The sequence below is a fragment of the Myotis myotis genome, unplaced genomic scaffold (genome assembly GCF_014108235.1).
Source record: "Myotis myotis isolate mMyoMyo1 unplaced genomic scaffold, mMyoMyo1.p scaffold_m19_p_20, whole genome shotgun sequence".
Classification (NCBI taxonomy): domain Eukaryota; kingdom Metazoa; phylum Chordata; class Mammalia; order Chiroptera; family Vespertilionidae; genus Myotis; species Myotis myotis.
In genome coordinates this window covers 13,059,164-13,076,191 of record NW_023416325.1, presented here as the reverse complement: position 1 = coordinate 13,076,191, position 17,028 = coordinate 13,059,164, and the positions used below count along the sequence as shown (strand labels likewise).

Sequence of the window (17,028 nt, the reverse complement as noted above, 5' to 3'; positions counted from 1 at the left end):
ACCAAAGGGTCCCGGGTTCGATTCCGGTCAAGGGCACGTACCTCGATTGCAGGCTCTTCCCTCGCCCTCGCCCGGGTCAGGGCGCCTGCAGGATGTATTTCTCTCTGTCTTTCCCTCTCTCTTCCACTCTCTCTAAAATCAACGGGAAAATATCCTCGGCTGAGGATTAAAAGAAGAAGAAAAGGAAAAGAATCTGACGGACCCGGTGCGCCTCCAGCTTGGCGTCCCTTGGGGTTCGCAAGGAGCCCTGGGGTCCCAGGACCTGCCAAAGCGTCCCGGCCAGCAGTGCCCGCGGCTGCCTCCCCACACCCCACCCCGCGACCCGCATCGGGACTCGGAGCCCGCGGGCCGACCTGACCCGGGACAGCTCCCACCTGCGCTGCCGGGCGGGGCGGGGCGGGGCGGGGCGCGCTGGCTCCCGGGCCGCAGTGTCGCCGCAGCGCCCGCAGCGCCCGCCCCGCCCCGCCCGCTCCTCCTCCCCCCGCCCCCCACTTGGCGGCCGCGGTCCCCGAGCGCCTCTAGAGCGGACGCCGCGCTCAGCCCAGGTGAGCGCCCTCCCCGGCCCCCGGGACCTGACCCCGCCACCCCGGCCCGACCCTACGACCCGCCACCCCGACTCTGTTCCCGGGTTGCTGCCCCGCAGCCTCCGCACCTCGGGGTAGCCTGCGAGCTCGCGGGTCTCCGACCTGGGCACTGCGCTCTGCGGGCTGAGGTTCGCCAGCGGGGGGAGAGAGAGAAAAGCTGGGGCGGTGGGAGCGCCCCTCTTCCTCCCCCCTCCCCCCCCCCCCCCCCGCGCCGGCCCTCCCCGCTGGCCGCGCGGCCCTACTGTGTGGCATTCCCCGTTCCTGGGCCACCCGGTCTGGTGGGGCGACCTGGACGATGCGAGAAGGCTGCCTGAAAGGGCGTCTCAGGTGGCCGGACTGCACGTGCAGAGGCAGGGAGAGTGCACAGAAGGGGCTGTGCTTGAGCCCAGTGTTTGTGTGTGTGTGTGGGGGGGGGGGGGTGAGGAGCTTGGAGGCCATGGGGAGGAAGGCTGGAAGCCACCGAGGTCCTGAGCGGGGGCAGGAGCCTCCCGGGGTGGGTATGGGAAGGGCCTCTGTGACTCTTGGGGAAGAGCGGGACCCAGGGGAAAGAAGGGGGCAGTGCAGAGGAGGGGGAGAGCCTCTCCAGCCTGCGCTAGCGGGGGGGCCTGGGAGGGAGTTCTGGGACAGGACACAGGCCCCTAGTGGATCGTACAGGCAACTGTTACAATCTTTTTTGCATTGGGCAGCTTGTGGGCAAGGGACAGACAGCACTCTGCAAAAGCTTGGGGTCCCACGCTGGCTGGTGTGGCTAAGGTGGTGGGAGTGTCCTCCTGAGCAGGAAGGGTCTTGGTTTCAATTCCTGGTCAGGTATATAGGCAAGTTTCGGGGTTCCATCCTCGGTCAGACAGCATACAGGAGGCAACCGATGGGTGATTTCTCTCACACATTGATAATTCTCTCTCTCTCTCTCCTCTCAAATAATCAATAAAAAAAAGACATATCCTCAGGTGAGGATTTAAAAACAAAAAAACTTGGGGTTCCCTCCTGCCATGTCCCTGGCAAGGACTTGTGCCTTTGAGTGCGGGTGTCTGGGCCTGCAGGAAGCAGGAGGACGCCAGGCTGGCTTAGCACACAGTAGCCCTGGAGTAGGCCTGGAGAAGGTCCCAGCACCAGCAAGTCTGCTTCCAGGCCCAAGGCTCTGGGGGCATCCAGACACCTGAGCACCTGGGAAGGGAGGGAACAGCCTAGCCAGGCACCTGGCGTCAAGGTGAGGTCCCACCTTTTCTGGGATCTGTGGTCCAGCAGGAAGGAGGTGGGCAGGGCTGAGCTAGAGGTGAAGCCAGGACCTGGGGAGAGGCCTGCTTGTGCCCAGGGAGCGTGCAGGCAGTGCAGGTGGTGGCCATACTTTGCAAACCTGCCTTGGTGATGAGTGAGGGAAAGAGCATGGGTGTGCCCAGGTGGCCTTCGGGTGCCTCTGCCTCCTGGACTGTAAGGAGTGCCACTAGGGCAGGTCAGATCAGGTGCCAGGCAGTAGGTGGTCCTTCCCCAACCTTTTCCCAGGGTCCTTGCTGGGATCTGGGCGAGACCTAGTAGGCTTCAGCTGCACCTCAAGTTAGACTGTAGGAGGAACTTCCAGGGAAAGCAAATGGGCTGACTGTGGGATAGACTGTGAGGAAGTCCGCTGTAAACAGGGCAGCTACACTTTTGTCCTGAGTCTTGCAAAGTCCAGTCTCCTGGATGACCCATCCTGTGGCCTTGGCTGCAGGGATCTCTCGGTTGACCTGGTGACCTCTCCCCTAGCTCTGTGGCTTGCAGAGCTTCTTGGGTCCCTGCCCATCTTGGAACTAAGGTGGGAGGGGGATGGGAGGCCACCCAGATGCTCCTTCCTACCTGCTGCTTGACTTTGGCGAGTCCTTGGCTCCTCCGTTTATCCATCTGCTATTGGGCATGACCTCAGTGTCGTGGGCCTGGTGGGCATTTGTGAAGAGTGAAAGTGGGGGTGGGAGCTCATGGCTGCCAGGCATAGTCTGTGGTAGGACTGTGTGCCCGGGCTTGCCGCCCACTTCTGTTCACCGTGGAGCTGGGTTTCCCTGGGGACCAGTGGACTGGCCCAGCCCCAGCCACCCCCAGCCCCTCCTGGCAGCAGCTCGCACTGGGAGGAGGGGTAGAGGCTGGGCTGCCTCCTGGACCCCTTGCCTGGCTTCCAGGGCCTGGCAGCCTGGGTCTACTTCTGGGCTGGGAGCAAGAAGCAGAGGCTGCCCTTAAAGGAGGTGGGTATCCATAGCCTGGCAACAAGGATGGGTGCAGGGACCAGGGAACACTAACTGTCATCCCCTTGTAGGAAGTGGACCAGGAAGGCTCTCATCTGCCCAAGGGGATCTCGTGTTTGACCCCAGCCATGGTGGCCTCCCTGGAGAAAGGAGGGTTGCAGGGCTCCCAGGCTGCCAGATTTTGAGGGGGCAGCAGAAACAGGGGAGTTCCTGGACAAGGCCGCTGTGGGGCTGGACTTACAAGTCTGGCAGATTCCTCTGGCAGTGGGCACAGCCCAGGCAAAGGTGGGAGTGGGGAGTGAGGGTGCTGAGCCTGGGGGGCCTCACAGGGAAGGTGCCCTCCAGGGTCCCATTGTTCCTCTGGGGTCTGGCTCCCCTTGAAACATTTCCCAGCTCCAATGTGGGCCTCTCCTAGGAGCCCCTCCCCACAGAGTCTATCTCTCTGTGTTTCTACTCACATCCCCATCTAAGCCCTGATCCCTACAGATGCTCCTCTCTCTACCCCTACAGGTCCTGAAGGCAACTCCAGTTGGGATGGCAACATCAGCATTTCTAAGGGCCGTGGGGGGTCCAGCCCCGCGAGGGGCACCCTAGCCTCCCACAGCCCACCATCTGCGCACCTGCCCCCTGCCCATTTGAGGGCCACTCGCCATGGGTGGCTGCTTCTCCAAGCCCAAGCCAGGTACCTCCTCTCTTCTTGCTTACCCCCTCCGTCCACCTTCTACCCTCCTTCTTTCCTCTCTCCATCTCTCCTCCCTCCTCCCTGCCACCTTCCTCCTCCCCCTCCCTCTCTGCCTCAGAAGTAGGTCAGGCTGGGTGGCAGCCGAATGTTAATGCGCTGCAGGCGGGAGGGGGTGGGGGGCCTGGGGCCATACTTCTGGCCCCCCTCCAGTGACCCTTCCTCTTTATTTTTGGGCTTTGGGTGCTGGTGGTAGGGATAACAACTGATTCTTTCTTGGAAAGGGCAGGGGAGGGTTCCTCCTGCCACAGGGCAGGGAAGGGTGGCTGTGTCCCCTAGGGCCAGGGAACAGGGCTCTGGGGACAGATGTCCTCAGCCACTGTGGGGCCCGGGGTCTGCACATGACCTCTCTGAGCCTCACTTTCCCTCTCTGCAAAATGAACCTGACCTCTCAGAGTTGCTGAGAGAGCGGAGTGGACCGATCCCAGCTCTCTTCACCTCTCCTGACCTCTGTGTGACCTTGGGCCACTTTCTTAGGCTTTCAGGGCCATTCATACAGGAAATCCCCACCCTGACTGGCCCAAGGAGTTTCAGCCCAGGGTGCTGGGAAGACCTGGGTGTGCTCTCGGATGGAGACTCTTCTCTGCTGGGCTCTCCCTCGGGCCCCACGTTCCCTCCTTTATCCTCACAATACCCAGGAAGGCAAGGGGCGCAGGCATGCCACAGAGGAAGAAACTGAAGCCAAGAGGCCTCCCTAGCACCTAGGCAGTGCCCCGCCCACCCTGTCCAGGCCACGCTGCCCAGGATGGCTCACCCCATCTCCCCTTACCTGATACCCGTCGGCTCCATTACCTTGGAACGCCTGAGCCTTTTCTCCTTTTCCTGGGTCTGAGGGGAACTTGGGGCAAGAGGAGATGTGTGACGCCCTGCCAGGCAGAGGGACTCGCCCACACCTGCCCTCCCCTCACTCCTGTGCTGTGGACACTCAGATCCCACCACCTTACCTGCCTCCTTGGTAAATGATGTCCATTGTCTTGACCTCAGCCTTCCCCCATCAGAGTCGGGCGGGAGGATGCTGGCTGGCCCTGGCAGGAGGCCCTGGGCAGAAGATGCCACCTGTCGTTTCCTTTAAAGAAACACAGAGGCTGGCCTGCCTGGGACCCCCGGCCCCAGGACTCCTAGTATAGGAGCTGGTCACACGTACCACCCCAGACACAGTGCTGAGAACTGGGCCTCTTGAGTCCAAATCCAGCCTCCCTTCCTGAGTGTGTGGTCTTGGGCAGATGACTTCACTTCTCCGAGTTTTGTGTTCTCACCTGGAAAATGGGCTAATAATTCTGCACCCACTGCAGGCTCTTGCACTTAGCAAAGGGTCTGGCACATAGGCAGCACTTGCAGAACGTTATTCTGTCCTCTTTTGGGGCTAGACTGGCTGCAGCCAGGACTCCCCTGTGGGGCTATGGCAGGAAGGCAGGAGCTCAGGCCCCAGGCACATACCCTGGGCCGATCAGGGATGAGACTCAGGGAATTTCAGGGTGTGGGAGTGAGAGCATTTGGCCATGAGGGTTTAGCAGAAGATCAGAAGGGACCACAGGGAAATCAGATAAGTATATCTTTGTGCACATTCTTCACTTTTTTTTTTTAATATATTTTATTGGTTTTTCAGAGAGGAAGGGAGAGGGATAGAGAGCTAGAAACATCGATGAGAGAGAAACATCGATCAGCTGCCTCCTGCACATCTCCTACTGGGGATGTGCCCACAAATCAGGTACATGCCCTTGACCGGAATCAAACCTGGGACCCCTCAGTCCGCAGGCCGACGCTCATCCACTGAGCCAAACCGGTCTCGGCACATTCTTCACTTTCTACCTTGCTCAGAGCACATCAGCACACATTCCTTCCTCCCCATGCTTCAGTGGCACTGTGTTCCTTATAGGAAGTGTTCCAGGTCAGACTCCTGCTAAGCTCAGAACTAGAAGGAAGTGCACCTCTCTTGGTATCTGCTCACCTGCCTTTTATTCGGCCACAAGTGCTACAGAAAGGCTTTCCCTTTTCTTCACAGCTGCCAGGAAGCTCGAAGCTAGCCAATAAACCACTATTACCCAGGTGCATCTGTTGAGCTTCTGCTCTGGTTTACATAGTGCATATGTTATCTCCTTCAGCATCCACTCACCAGTGGGCAGCTGGGAACCATGGAGTTGGGGTTGCTTTGGCTCTTGAGTGAGCAGAGACGCTCCTCCCCTTTCCACCGCTGCTCCTGCCTTAATGGCTTTCAATTAGATTGCTCCAGGCAGCGCCTCTGGAAGGAGGTGGAGGATGAAAACAGCCGGACTGGGCTCTTATTGGGCCCTTGCCAAGCTGCTCTTGTGAGCTCCCTCTCTAAAGCTCACACAGCTGGTGTTAGCTGGGTTCAAAGTATTTTTCTCTTTAATTCTTCTGAAAACATTCTAACACTATTACATAAAGTGTGGAAACCGGAGGGAAAGCCCACTCCGCCCACAACCACCCCCACCTGACACAACAGCTTCAGCATGTGGTGTGCCCAGGTGCCCCGCCTGCCCGGCTGGAATCACAGTGGACCTTCACTCCAGCTGGGGGCTGGAACTTGAGGATGGGGGGCTGCCCTCCAGTCTCCCAGACCAGGCCATGGTAGGGGATTAGCACAGCATGAGATGAGGGACATGCAGGGGCTGGGCAGCCAGGGGAGGCAACACCTGAGCTGTGTCTAGGTGGATGGGCAGGAGTTAGCCAGGGCCATGGGCCAAGGGAATTGCATAGGCAAAGGCTGGGAGGCGTGACTCTGGGTTCTTCCCTTCTGAAGTGTCAGGCTTGAGGGTGTGGAGAGGATGAGAGGTGAAGCCGGGAGATGCCTGGAAGCTCTGGTGCCTTGGGAGTTGGGAGAGGAACCTTCTGCTTCCTCATTGGCCCACGCTGTGCCAGGGGTTTAGCTTTCACTCAGCCTCCCTCCCTGCAGTAGCAGCCCAGGAGGCCGGATTATCACTGTTCAAAATTCTGTTTATTGTTCCCTTCTAATTGGAAAAATACCCCAGGCACTTTGTGGGGAATTTAGAAAATGCAGAAAAGTATAAAGAAGAAAATGACAGTCTCTGGCAACTCTCCCCTAGAGTTGGCCCCATGGGCAGGCTGTGGAAGTATCTTCTGTGTTGAGGCTGGTGTGTGTGGGTGTGTGTGGGGCGCTGTGCCCTCTCTGCTCTGTCCCAGACCCCTGCACGTGAAGATGCTGAAAAACCAGGGCTTGGTAAATGCTGAAAGATTCCCAAACTGGTGAGAATAGCTATTTTTAAAAGTTGAATTTATGTCGTGTACACTTTTTCTGAATTTTGAAAAAAAATTTCTAACCGCCCTAACTGGTTTGGCTCAGTGGATAGAGCGTCGGCCTGCGGACTCAAGGGTCCCAGGTTCAATTCCGGCCAAGGGCATGTGCCTTGGTTGCGGGCACATACCCAGTAGGGAATGTGCAGGAGGCAGCTGATCGATGTTTCTCTCTCATCGATGTTTCTAACTCTCTATCCCTCTCCCTTCCTCTCTGTAAAAAATCAATAAAATATATATATATATTTTTTAAATATATTTTTATTGCTTTTTCACAGAGAGAAAGGGAGAGAGATAGAGTTAGAAACATCGATGAGAGAGAAACATCGATCAGCTGCCTCCTGCACATCCCCCATCAGGGATGTGCCCACAACCCAGGTACATGCCCTTGACCGGAATCGAACCCGGGACCTCTCAGTCCGCAGGCTGACGCTCTATCCACTGAGCCAAACCGGTTTCGGCAATAAAATATATTTTTAAAAAAGTTTTCAAACCTATGGGGAAGTTGCAAGCCTAGAACAATGAATCCTCAATTTCCCATCGCTCAGATTCACGGGCTGGGACCTGAGCTACACGGATTTGGGATGCCCTGTTCTCACTTGAGTCAGACCCTAAACCTGCCCCTTATATACCTCAGGGATGTTGTTGTCCGCCACTGGGGACTGTCTTGGGAGTCAGAGCAAGATTCAGGGCACCAGGGCTTTCCTCCACACAGATTCCTGGAGAAAAGGCGATGTCAGGGTGGAAGGAGTTTTGTTTGTGCCCCGCTCACTAATATTGTTATTGAAAAAAAAATCACGCAGAGATCAGTTCAGGCCCACCCAGCGCCCACCCTGCTGCCCCTGCCCTGCTTCGTGCCTACTGTAAGGCTCCTTGCTGATGGAGTGGGTGAGGAGGTGGGCGGGCGGGGGGCTCACCGTGCCCCCTACCCCCCCACAGTGGAGCTCAAGATCGAGGTGGTGCTGCCTGAGAAGGAGCGGGGCAAGGAGGAGCTGTCAGCCAGCGGGAAGGGCAGCCCCCGGGCCTACCAGGGCAACGGCACTGCCCGCCACTTCCACTCGGAGGAGCGTCTGCCTGCCCCGCACCCCTACCCTGGTGCTCAGGACTGCGTGGAAGCCGCTGTCTGCCATGTCAAGGACCTCGAGAATGGCCAGTGGGTGCTGGGCCTGGTACAGGGGTCAGAGGGCCCCAGGTGGGAGGGCAAACACAAGCCCTAGGTAAGGTGGATGGGGCGGCCTGGCGGGGCCCAAGGCTAGCTCCCAGCCTGGCCACAGCCTTGTGGCTTCTGCTGGTCTGGGCCTGCTCCCCCGAAGGCTGGACTCTGGGAGGAGGTGCTGCCTCACCCTGGCCTGAATTCTGAGCGTAGCCCGTCCCCAGGATGCGGGAAGTGGAGCTGGGCTGGGGGAAGGTGCTGCTGGTGAAGGACAACGGGGAGTTCCATGCCCTGGGCCACAAGTGTCCGCATTACGGTGCACCCCTGGTGAAAGGTGAGTTGTCCGGGTCTCCTGAAGTGGGCGTGGCCACTGCACCATTAAGCCCCAGCACCACCAGGCCCAGCCCAGTTTGGCTCCTCCCTGGGCCTCCAGTTCCTCACCTCCTGGTGGGGTCTCAGGGGCTGTGTGGAAGGGCCAGCAGGTGCTGGGATACAGGAGACCTTTGGAGAGGGGCTCCTGCAGGTGACCCCCAGCTCGGCACTGCCTCCTCCCAGGCGTGCTGTCCCGGGGCCGGGTGCGCTGCCCCTGGCATGGCGCCTGCTTCAACATCAGCACCGGGGACCTGGAGGACTTCCCTGGCCTGGACAGTCTGCACAAGTTCCAGGTGGGGCTGGGTGTGTGGTGGGTAGGAGCCGAGGGGTACAGGTCAGGGACGGAAGCACCCAAAGCCTGGTTCTGAACCCCTCCACTTAACAGGTGAAGATTGAGAAGGAGAAGGTGTACGTCCGGGCCAGCAAGCAGGTAAGTGTGTGGCTTGGGCTCAGGTAAGAGGGAGAGCCCGAGGTGGGCATCTGGGCCCAGGGAACAGCTTGTGCAAAGCCCTGTGGTGGGAGGGAGTCTGGTGAGTGTGGCCGGGGAGCGGAGTGAAGGGTGCAGGGCGGGGATGAGACTGGCCTGCTGGGATTATGTCAGGGAGGTTGGCCGTGACCCCAGCTGCCCCTCCCCCCCCCCCCCCCCCCCCCCCGGCGACTCCCAGGCCTTGCAGCTGCAGCGAAGGACCAAGGTGATGGCCAAGTGCATCTCTCCAAGTGCTGGCCACAGTGGCAGCACCAACGTGCTCATTGTGGGCGCAGGTTGGTGTTGGGATCATGAGAGGCAGGGTGGGATGGGGGAGAGGTGGTCCCTGATCTGCAACCCCCTCCCCTCAGGTGCTGCCGGGTTAGTGTGTGCAGAGACTCTGCGGCAGGAGGGCTTCTCAGACAGGATCGTCCTGTGCACGCTGGACAGGCACCTCCCCTATGACCGGCCCAAGCTCAGCAAGGTGGGGTGGGGTGGGGTGGGGTGGGGTGAGTGGGGGTGGGGGCTCTATCCCTCTCGATGCAGTCAGGCCAACTCAGAGCTTTGCTTGCTGCCCATTTGGGGTCCAGCCAGCTGCCCTCTGCTCATGCCCCAGAGTTTGAAGATCTGGGTTTGTTGAGTTCTGTCCTGCACCCCCCGTGTGACCTGGGGCTGGCTCCACCCTCTCGGGTCCCAGGTCCTCTGTTGCAAAATGGAATGATGGCTGCTTGGCTCCGTCTCAAGCTGGCTCTCTCCTACAGTCCCTGGACGCCCAGCCTGAGCAGCTGGCCCTGAGGCCCAAGGAGTTCTTCCGAGCCTATGGCATCGAGGTGCTCACGGAGGCTCAGGTAGGGACAAAGCTGGGCAGCCCTGAAGGGCGTGAGGTCGTGTAGGCTCCTAAAGATATGGGTGTGCTCTGCCCTCCTGGCCTTGCTGCGCCGGCACCTGGGGGTGCTCCAGGCCTGGGAGGCTGCACTGGATCTCCTGTTTGGTAGGGTCCTGGACACATGTCCCAGGTTCCCAGTGTGGGGGCATAGATGATTTGCTTGGGGCTGGGATGGAAGAACCTGGTGGGACTTGGGAGTATAAGATGGGCTTTGAGGGAAAGGTGAAACTTAAAGAGTGAGGAGGGCCCTGGCCAGTTTTCTCAATGGTTAGAGCATCAGCCCTCGGACTGAAGGGTCAGGGGTTAGATTCCAGTCAAGAGCATGTGCCTGGATTGTAGGCTCAATCCTTGGCCCCGGAGGGCATGAGTATGGAAGGCAACCGACCAATGTGTTTCTCTCACATCAATGTGTCTCTATGTCTCTCACCCTCCTTTCCACGCTCTCTCTCTCTAAAACAACAACAACAAAAATCCTTGGGTGAGGATTAACAAAAAAAGAAATAAAAAGAGTGAGGAATTGCCAGGTGAGAGAGGAAGGACACCCAGTTGGCAGGAAAAGCCCCCATGGAGCTGCTTAGAGGGACTGGCCATGCCCCGGGGGTACTGCAGGAGCCAGAAGTAGGTGGCCGGGCCCTGGGGGTACTGCAGGAGCCAGAAGTGGGTGGCCGGGCCCTGGGGGTACTTCAGGAGCCAGAAGAGGGTGGCCGGGCCCAGGTCCATGCTCTGTCTCGGGCGGATTGCAGGTGGTCACAGTGGACGTGAGAAACAAGAAGGTCGTGTTCAAGGACGGTTTCAAGCTAGAGTACAGCAAGCTTCTGCTGGCTCCTGGGAGCAGGTGGGAGTGTCTGCCCTGCTGGCCCCTGCTGGACACCAGGCAGGGCACCGGTCAGGATGGGTGGGCTCAGGGCACCAGAGCCCCTCACTGACACTGGCTGTGTCTCAGCCCTAAGACCCTGAGCTGCAAAGGCAAAGAGGTGGAGAACGTGTTTACCATCCGGACGCCTGAGGATGCCAATCGCGTGGTGAGGCTGGCTCGGGGCCGCAACACAGTGGTCGTGGGAGCCGGTTTCCTAGGTGAGCGGCTGTGGAGAGTGGGGTGGAGGTGGCCGGTCCCCAGGCAGTGCTGGTCCTGGGAGGTGCAGGGTGCCAGCCGCTGCCTGCGACCCCGGCCCAGGGATGGAGGTGGCTGCCTATCTGACGGAGAAGGCCCACTCGGTGTCCGTGGTGGAGCTGGAGGAGACACCGTTCAGGAGGTTCCTGGGAGAGCGCGTAGGTCGTGCCCTCATGAAGGTGAGCCCACCCTGGTCCCCAGCCCCTCAGAACCCTGGGCACCCAGCCCAGCCCCAGACGGGCTCTCACCTACCGCCCATGGCCCACCTGCCCTGACAGATGTTTGAGAACAACCGGGTCAAGTTCTACATGCAGACAGAGGTGTCGGAGCTGCGGGCCCAGGAGGGAAAGGTGTGCCCTTCTCCCGGCCCCCGGCCGCTCTCTGTCTCCGCTCCCTGGTGCCCGGGAGCTGGGCACACCTGCTCACCCGCCTCCTCCCCACAGCTGAAGGAGGTTGTGCTGAAGAGCAGCAAGGTGGTGCGGGCTGACGTCTGTGTGGTGGGCATCGGTGAGTGGGTGAACAGGCGGGCATGAGTGAGCAGAGCCTTGAGCCAGTCCCTTCCCTCTCTGAGCCTCAGTGTTTTGTTTTGTTTTAAGGTTTTTATTGATTTTAGAGAGGAAGGGCGAGGGAGAGAGAGATAACAACATCAATGATGAGAGAGAATCATTGATCGGCTGCCTCCTGCACACCCCACACTGCGGATTAAGCCCGCAACCCAGGCATGTGCCCTGAATGGGAATCGAACCGTGACCTCTGGGTTCATAGGTCGACACTTAACCACTCAGCCACGCCGGCTGGGCATCCTGAGCCTCAGTTTTCACAGCTATAAAATGGGAACCACCACTATACCCGCTTCAAAGGGCTGTTGGGGAATGGGCACACGCGGCTTGGCCACTGCCCACTCATACTTGAGTCCATGGGCTGCCCTGTGAGGGCCGCAGGACACACATGCCTCTAGCTGGTCCCTGATCCAGTTGAGATGCCAGTTTGGGAAGGGACAAAGCTGGGGGTGCAGCACAGGGCTGGGGTGGCGCGGTATGCCCACCCTATCAGGGGGCTTCCTGGGCTTCTCAGAGGAGGTGACACCCGAGGCCTAGCGGGAAGCATGGAGATCTGTGGGGATCCAGGCCGAAGGGACAGGACACACACAGGCTGCAGGGCATGCAGCCCATGGATGGTCAGCCTGGGGCTGGTTGTGACCAGTGAAGGGTGTGGGTAACGCAGAGCGATGAGACAAGAGACGTGGACACAGCGGCCCCATCCTGTCAGGTGCGGTGCCCTCCACGGGCTTCCTGAGGCAGAGCGGCATCGGTCTGGATTCTAGAGGCTTCATCCCTGTCAACAAGGTAGGGCTGAGTAGGGTGGGAAGGGTGCTGGCCTAGGGGTAGGGGGAGGCCCAGGGCAGGGCCCCTTTCCCTCTCACAGAGTCCTGTGCCCTCTCCCCACAGATGATGCAGACCAATGTCCCAGGAGTGTTTGCAGCCGGAGACGCCGTCACCTTCCCCCTGGCCTGGAGGAACAATCGGAAAGTGAACATCCCACACTGGCAGATGGCTCATGCCCAGGGTATGGCCAACCCCACAGCAGGATAAAGGGGGGGAGCAGGGTAGGGGAGAGGCTGTCCCAGGACCTCAGCCTCCCCCAGGCCCATCCCTCAGTTTCTGACCTTGGGCCCTGATTGCTGGTGGCAAAGGCAGTCAAAGCTCTGGGGTGGCCTGTCTGGGCCAGCCTCATCCAGGTGATCAAGCGGCTCACAGAGCAAGCCCTGTGTGTGGCCCGTCTCCAGAGACCTCCCTCCTGTGCTAACTGGACACCCCTTTCAGCCAGCCACAGCACCCCACCCCACTTGTCCTTCCAACAACCTCTCCTTTTATTTTATTTTTTTAAAATATATTTTATTGATTTTTTACAGGGAGGAGGGGAGAGGGATAGAGAGTTAGAAACATCAATGAGAGAGAAACATCGATCAGCTGCCTCTTGCACGCCCCCTACTGGGGATGTGCCCGAAACCAAGGTACATGCCCTTGACCGGAATCGAACCTGGGACCCTTGAGTCCGCAGGCCGCCGATGCTCTATCCGCTGAGCCAAACCGGTTAGGGCGAACAACCTCTCCTTTTAAAAAAAATATATTTTTACTGATTTCAGAGAGGAAGCGAGAGGGAGAGAGAGAGAAACATCATTGATGAGAGAGAAACATTGATTGGCTGCCTCCTGCATGCCCCACGCTGGGGAGCGAGCCCACAACCTGGGCATGTGCCTGTCTGGGAATCGAACCATGACCTCCTGGTTCATAGGTTGATGCTGAACCATTGAACCACACTGGCCGGGCCAGCAGCCTCTCCTCTTCTTTTGCACTCAAAGACACAAGTTCACCAGGGAGAGAGAAAGGGATTTAGTAGGACGTGAGCCACCTCCCCACTCAGGGGCTCTGCTTCCTGTGGGTCACTGGACTGACTCTGGGAACCCAGTTGTCTCATGCAGACCCCTGTGAAGTGGCCATCTGGGCCTGGAAACCTGGGGCTCAGTGGGGAACTGTTGTGCTCTCCGAGGAACAGACTTTCCCCCTCACCAAGCCTCTGACGATGTGCTCGCTGTACACACCTGGTCTAGGCCCCTAAGCTGCAGGTGCCAGCAAGTTAGCTACCTTATAGGGAGGACCCCAGACTCCCTGCACCCACCTCCCCTCCCCCCTCTCCCCTCTGCCTTCACGTTATCTGAGCCTCTGCTGCCAGCAACCCCACTGCTGGTACTAATTTCTGTTCAGATCCAAGGTCTGAAGTTGGGGCTAGGTTGTTGTTGTTTTTTAATATTTTTTAAATTGATTTCAGAGAGGAAGGGAGAGGTAGAGAGAGAATCATTAATCGACTGCCTCCATCATGCCCCACACCCGGGATCGAGCCCGAAACCCGGCCATGTGCCTGACCGGGAATGGAACCGTGACCTCCTGGTTCACAGGTTGACGCTCAACCACTGAGCCATGCCAGCTGGGCAGTGCTAGGTTTTAAGGAGTCAAAGGCTACTCATGAGTGTAATGGGAGGGTCCAGGGGACTCTCATAGACATCCAATCATAGGGCTCCAGTGGGGCTTCATGAACTGGGAAGCCACCATCCTTATTCTCTCTGGGGCCCTGGCTGTAGCTGCTCTCCTGCCTCCCTCTTCAGACCCCATATGTCCCATGAGTTAGTTGCCTGTGCGCACGCCTGAGATGGCCGGGCAGCCCCACATCCCCAGGAAACCCACCTTCCAGACCCAGGACCTTTCATTCAAATTCTCCAGAGAAGCCATCTGAGTGGCCAGCTTTGAGCTAGGTGTCCCCCTTGGTACCAATCAGCTGCAGCCAAGCTTGTGCCTCTGGACCACTGGGGAGGCGAGAAGGAGTAGCCCATAAGTGAGGGGTCCCTAGAGAGCAAGGGCAGGCAGTGCGGGGGCGGTGGGGGCTCGTGTCGGGCTTTCACTCTCCTGGGTCCCGCAGGACGCGTGGCGGCCCAGAACATGCTGGCGCAGGAGGCGGAGATCTGCACGGTGCCCTACCTGTGGACAGCCATGTTCGGCAAAAGCCTGCGCTACGCGGGTAACAGGAACCTGGGGACGGGGCGGGGCCAGGAGCCATTGGGGGCGGGGCTAAGGTGATAGCGGAGTGAGGGGTGGGTGGGCTTGGAGTTGGGGCGGGGCTACGAGCATCCTAGGGGCGGGGCCACGACAGCTGTAGAAAGTGGTAAAGCACTCACTGGCGGGCGGGTACAGGGGGCAGTTAGGAGGGCACAGGACCCTGACCGGGTGGAACCCCATCGCCTCTGCTGAGCTCACGTGGACACCGCCCGCCTGCCCGGCCCACAGGGTACGGAGAAGGCTTCGACGACGTCATCATCCAGGGGGACCTGGAGGAGCTGAAGTTCGTGGCTTTTTACACCAAGTGAGAGCAATGGGGTGGGGCAGGGGCACGAAGCCGCAGGACCTGGTCGGTAGGGGGAAATCATCCCAGATAAGCCTTGCTTCAGACGAGGGGGCTTCCCGGAGAGGTGGGGGGACGGAGGGGCAAAGGGAGGGGCAGGCAGGAGACACCGCCGAGGAGAGGTGAGGCGGTGGGGTGATAAGTCCACCTGCCACGCATCGACAGGACATTTGATCCTTAGCACAGCTCTTTGAGGTGGGTGTGGCTATCCCGCGTTTACACTGAGGGAAGTCACACAGGTAGACAGTGGTAATCCCAGGACAGGAGCCCAGCCCTGAACCTCCATGGGAGTCCCACAGTAGCCCAAAGCCCATGTTGGGCTAAAGTGCAAAGCAGCGAGGGTTGGGTGCTCGGGACATCCCTGTTGTCCTGGGTAAGATCCCTTCCTGAGTCCCAGGTGGACAGGAGTGTGTCAGGGTCTCCGAGAAGAGGGTAGTTACCAGGCTCAGCCACCCTCTCCCCACAGAGGCGACGAGGTGATCGCCGTGGCCAGCATGAACTACGATCCCATTGTGTCCAAGGTGGCTGAGGTGCTGGCCTCGGGCCGTGCCATCCGGAAGCGGGAAGTGGAGTGAGTGTGGGCATAGGAGGCCTGGGGAAGGGGACAAGAGTTCTACCGAAGGACTGGCTCAACCTTTCTGTGGCAAGCAGCTGCACCACAGCCCTCTAGGGCGTCCCCCCATTTTCGGTCCCCATCAGTGTGTGGCTCCTAGTGCTATGGGGCCGTGTAGGGCATAGGTTGTGATTTGGGAGCGGGGCTGGTTATATGTGCTCTTGGGAGACAGAAGGAAAAGGGCCATGTCCCAGGGCAGGGTCAGTGCTGTGGGGGTGGTCAAGGCTCACTGCTTGGGCAATCCCTGAGCCTGGGACATCTGACTGGACAGGCCGTGTTGGACCTGGCAGAAGCCAGGTGGGGAAATGCAGCTAGTGATGCCCTGCACAGATGTGGGTGATGGTTTGGGGTCTGGGAGACACTGGACACCAGTCATTACCCTCATCCCAGTAACAATGGGAGTCGCCCTCTAGGTTCGACCTAACCTACAAAGAGCCTCCAGGGACTGGGGAAAACCTGGAGGCCATGGGAAGGGGGTAGGCTTCAGACTAGCAACAACGGACCACCAAGAGGGGACATAAATGACATGCTCTTCCCTGGCCTTCTCTGTCTCTCCCTCTTGCACTCGAAAAGGCTGTTTCTGCTGCACAGCAAGTACGTGTGCCCTGGCCTTCCTGTTGACTATTCTGAGCCGTTCCCCACTCAGCCCAGAGTCTGCACCTGATGGGCTTTCCCCTTTACCCAAGTACATCCCTGCTGGACACCAGACCCCTGCTGTCCTCAAGGGCCAGCTGCTCATGGTGCTGAGTGGGGAGCCTGCGCTCTTCTTCCGCCCTGACTCCTCCTCCCCTCCTTCCTGCAGGACCGGCGACATGTCCTGGCTCACAGGGAAAGGATCCTGAGCTTGCATGCAGCAGACTTGGGCAGGCATGCTCGGGCACCAGGGACAGAGACCAAGCCCTGGGGGCAGGTGCCAACCTCCAATTTCCCAGGATCCCCCAGGGCAGAACCTGAGCCCTTCCAGTGCTTGCCATCAGCTGCCTGGCTCACCTCCAAAGAGGCCTCCACTGTTTCCAAGAGATGCTCACCACCCAAGGCCTCGACTGCCACCAATGGCTGGCAGCGGAGGTGGGACAGGCCCTGCCTCATCTCCCTCTATTGGGACCGATCCCCTGTAGGACCCTGCAACATATTAGACATTATCTCAAAATTAAAACGCACACATTTGCAGATCTGTGTGATTTCCACTGTAATTGGGCAGACACTCACGAGGGAGAAAGCACATGACAGGGAGACAGGCACAACCATAGATTGCTCTGGGCCACACCAAGGAAGTTTGGCCTGTGAGTGCCCAGGAGAGGGAGCAACTGATTCTGCCCCGGGGGTTAGGAAGGGCTTCTCCAACCAGTGTCTTGGTTTTGGGTGTTGAAGGAAGGGCATTCCAGGTAGAAGAGACTGCAGGTGCAAAGGGCTTGAGACGGGGCGTGCTTTCTCAGAGCTCAGAGGCAGCACGCGTTTGGCAGTTTGCGGGCATTTGCCCACTTAGGGCTGTAGGAGCTGGGTCCTGAGACAGACCTCAAGCTTCTCAAGGCAGCCAGAGCTTCCCAACGCCGCATTTCGCAGGTGAAGAAACTGAGGCTCTGCTGTTAGAGATAAGAATCCAGGGCCTCTGCGCTACGCTGCCTCTCAGCCAATAAGAACAAGGAGGGTAGGCGCGGCGGCAGGTT

At 59.1% G+C, this 17,028-nt stretch overlaps 1 protein-coding gene across 3 annotated transcripts; it reads left to right on the top strand.

Moving 5' to 3' along the window:
• Positions 1-479: 479 nt before the first annotated feature.
• Positions 480-16,553, top strand: AIFM3 (apoptosis inducing factor mitochondria associated 3). 3 transcript variants are annotated; one of them, XM_036353828.1, is made up of 21 exons: positions 480-545; positions 3,305-3,476; positions 7,746-7,959; positions 8,184-8,293; positions 8,515-8,624; positions 8,717-8,761; positions 8,997-9,093; positions 9,169-9,281; positions 9,559-9,645; positions 10,427-10,518; positions 10,627-10,757; positions 10,858-10,973; positions 11,073-11,144; positions 11,238-11,301; positions 12,064-12,140; positions 12,243-12,360; positions 14,269-14,367; positions 14,634-14,709; positions 15,215-15,319; positions 15,935-15,955; positions 16,164-16,553. In XM_036353828.1, the coding sequence occupies exons 2-21, from the start codon at positions 3,446-3,448 to the stop codon at positions 16,201-16,203; spliced, it is 1,818 nt and encodes a 605-aa protein (XP_036209721.1). In that variant the 5' UTR covers positions 480-545; positions 3,305-3,445; the 3' UTR covers positions 16,204-16,553. The 3 variants fall into 3 exon arrangements, with proteins under 3 accessions (XP_036209721.1, XP_036209723.1, XP_036209722.1); XM_036353829.1 differs by lacking the exon at positions 480-545 and adding an exon at positions 2,679-2,794; XM_036353830.1 differs by lacking the exon at positions 15,935-15,955.
• The last annotated feature ends 475 nt before the right edge of the window (positions 16,554-17,028 follow it).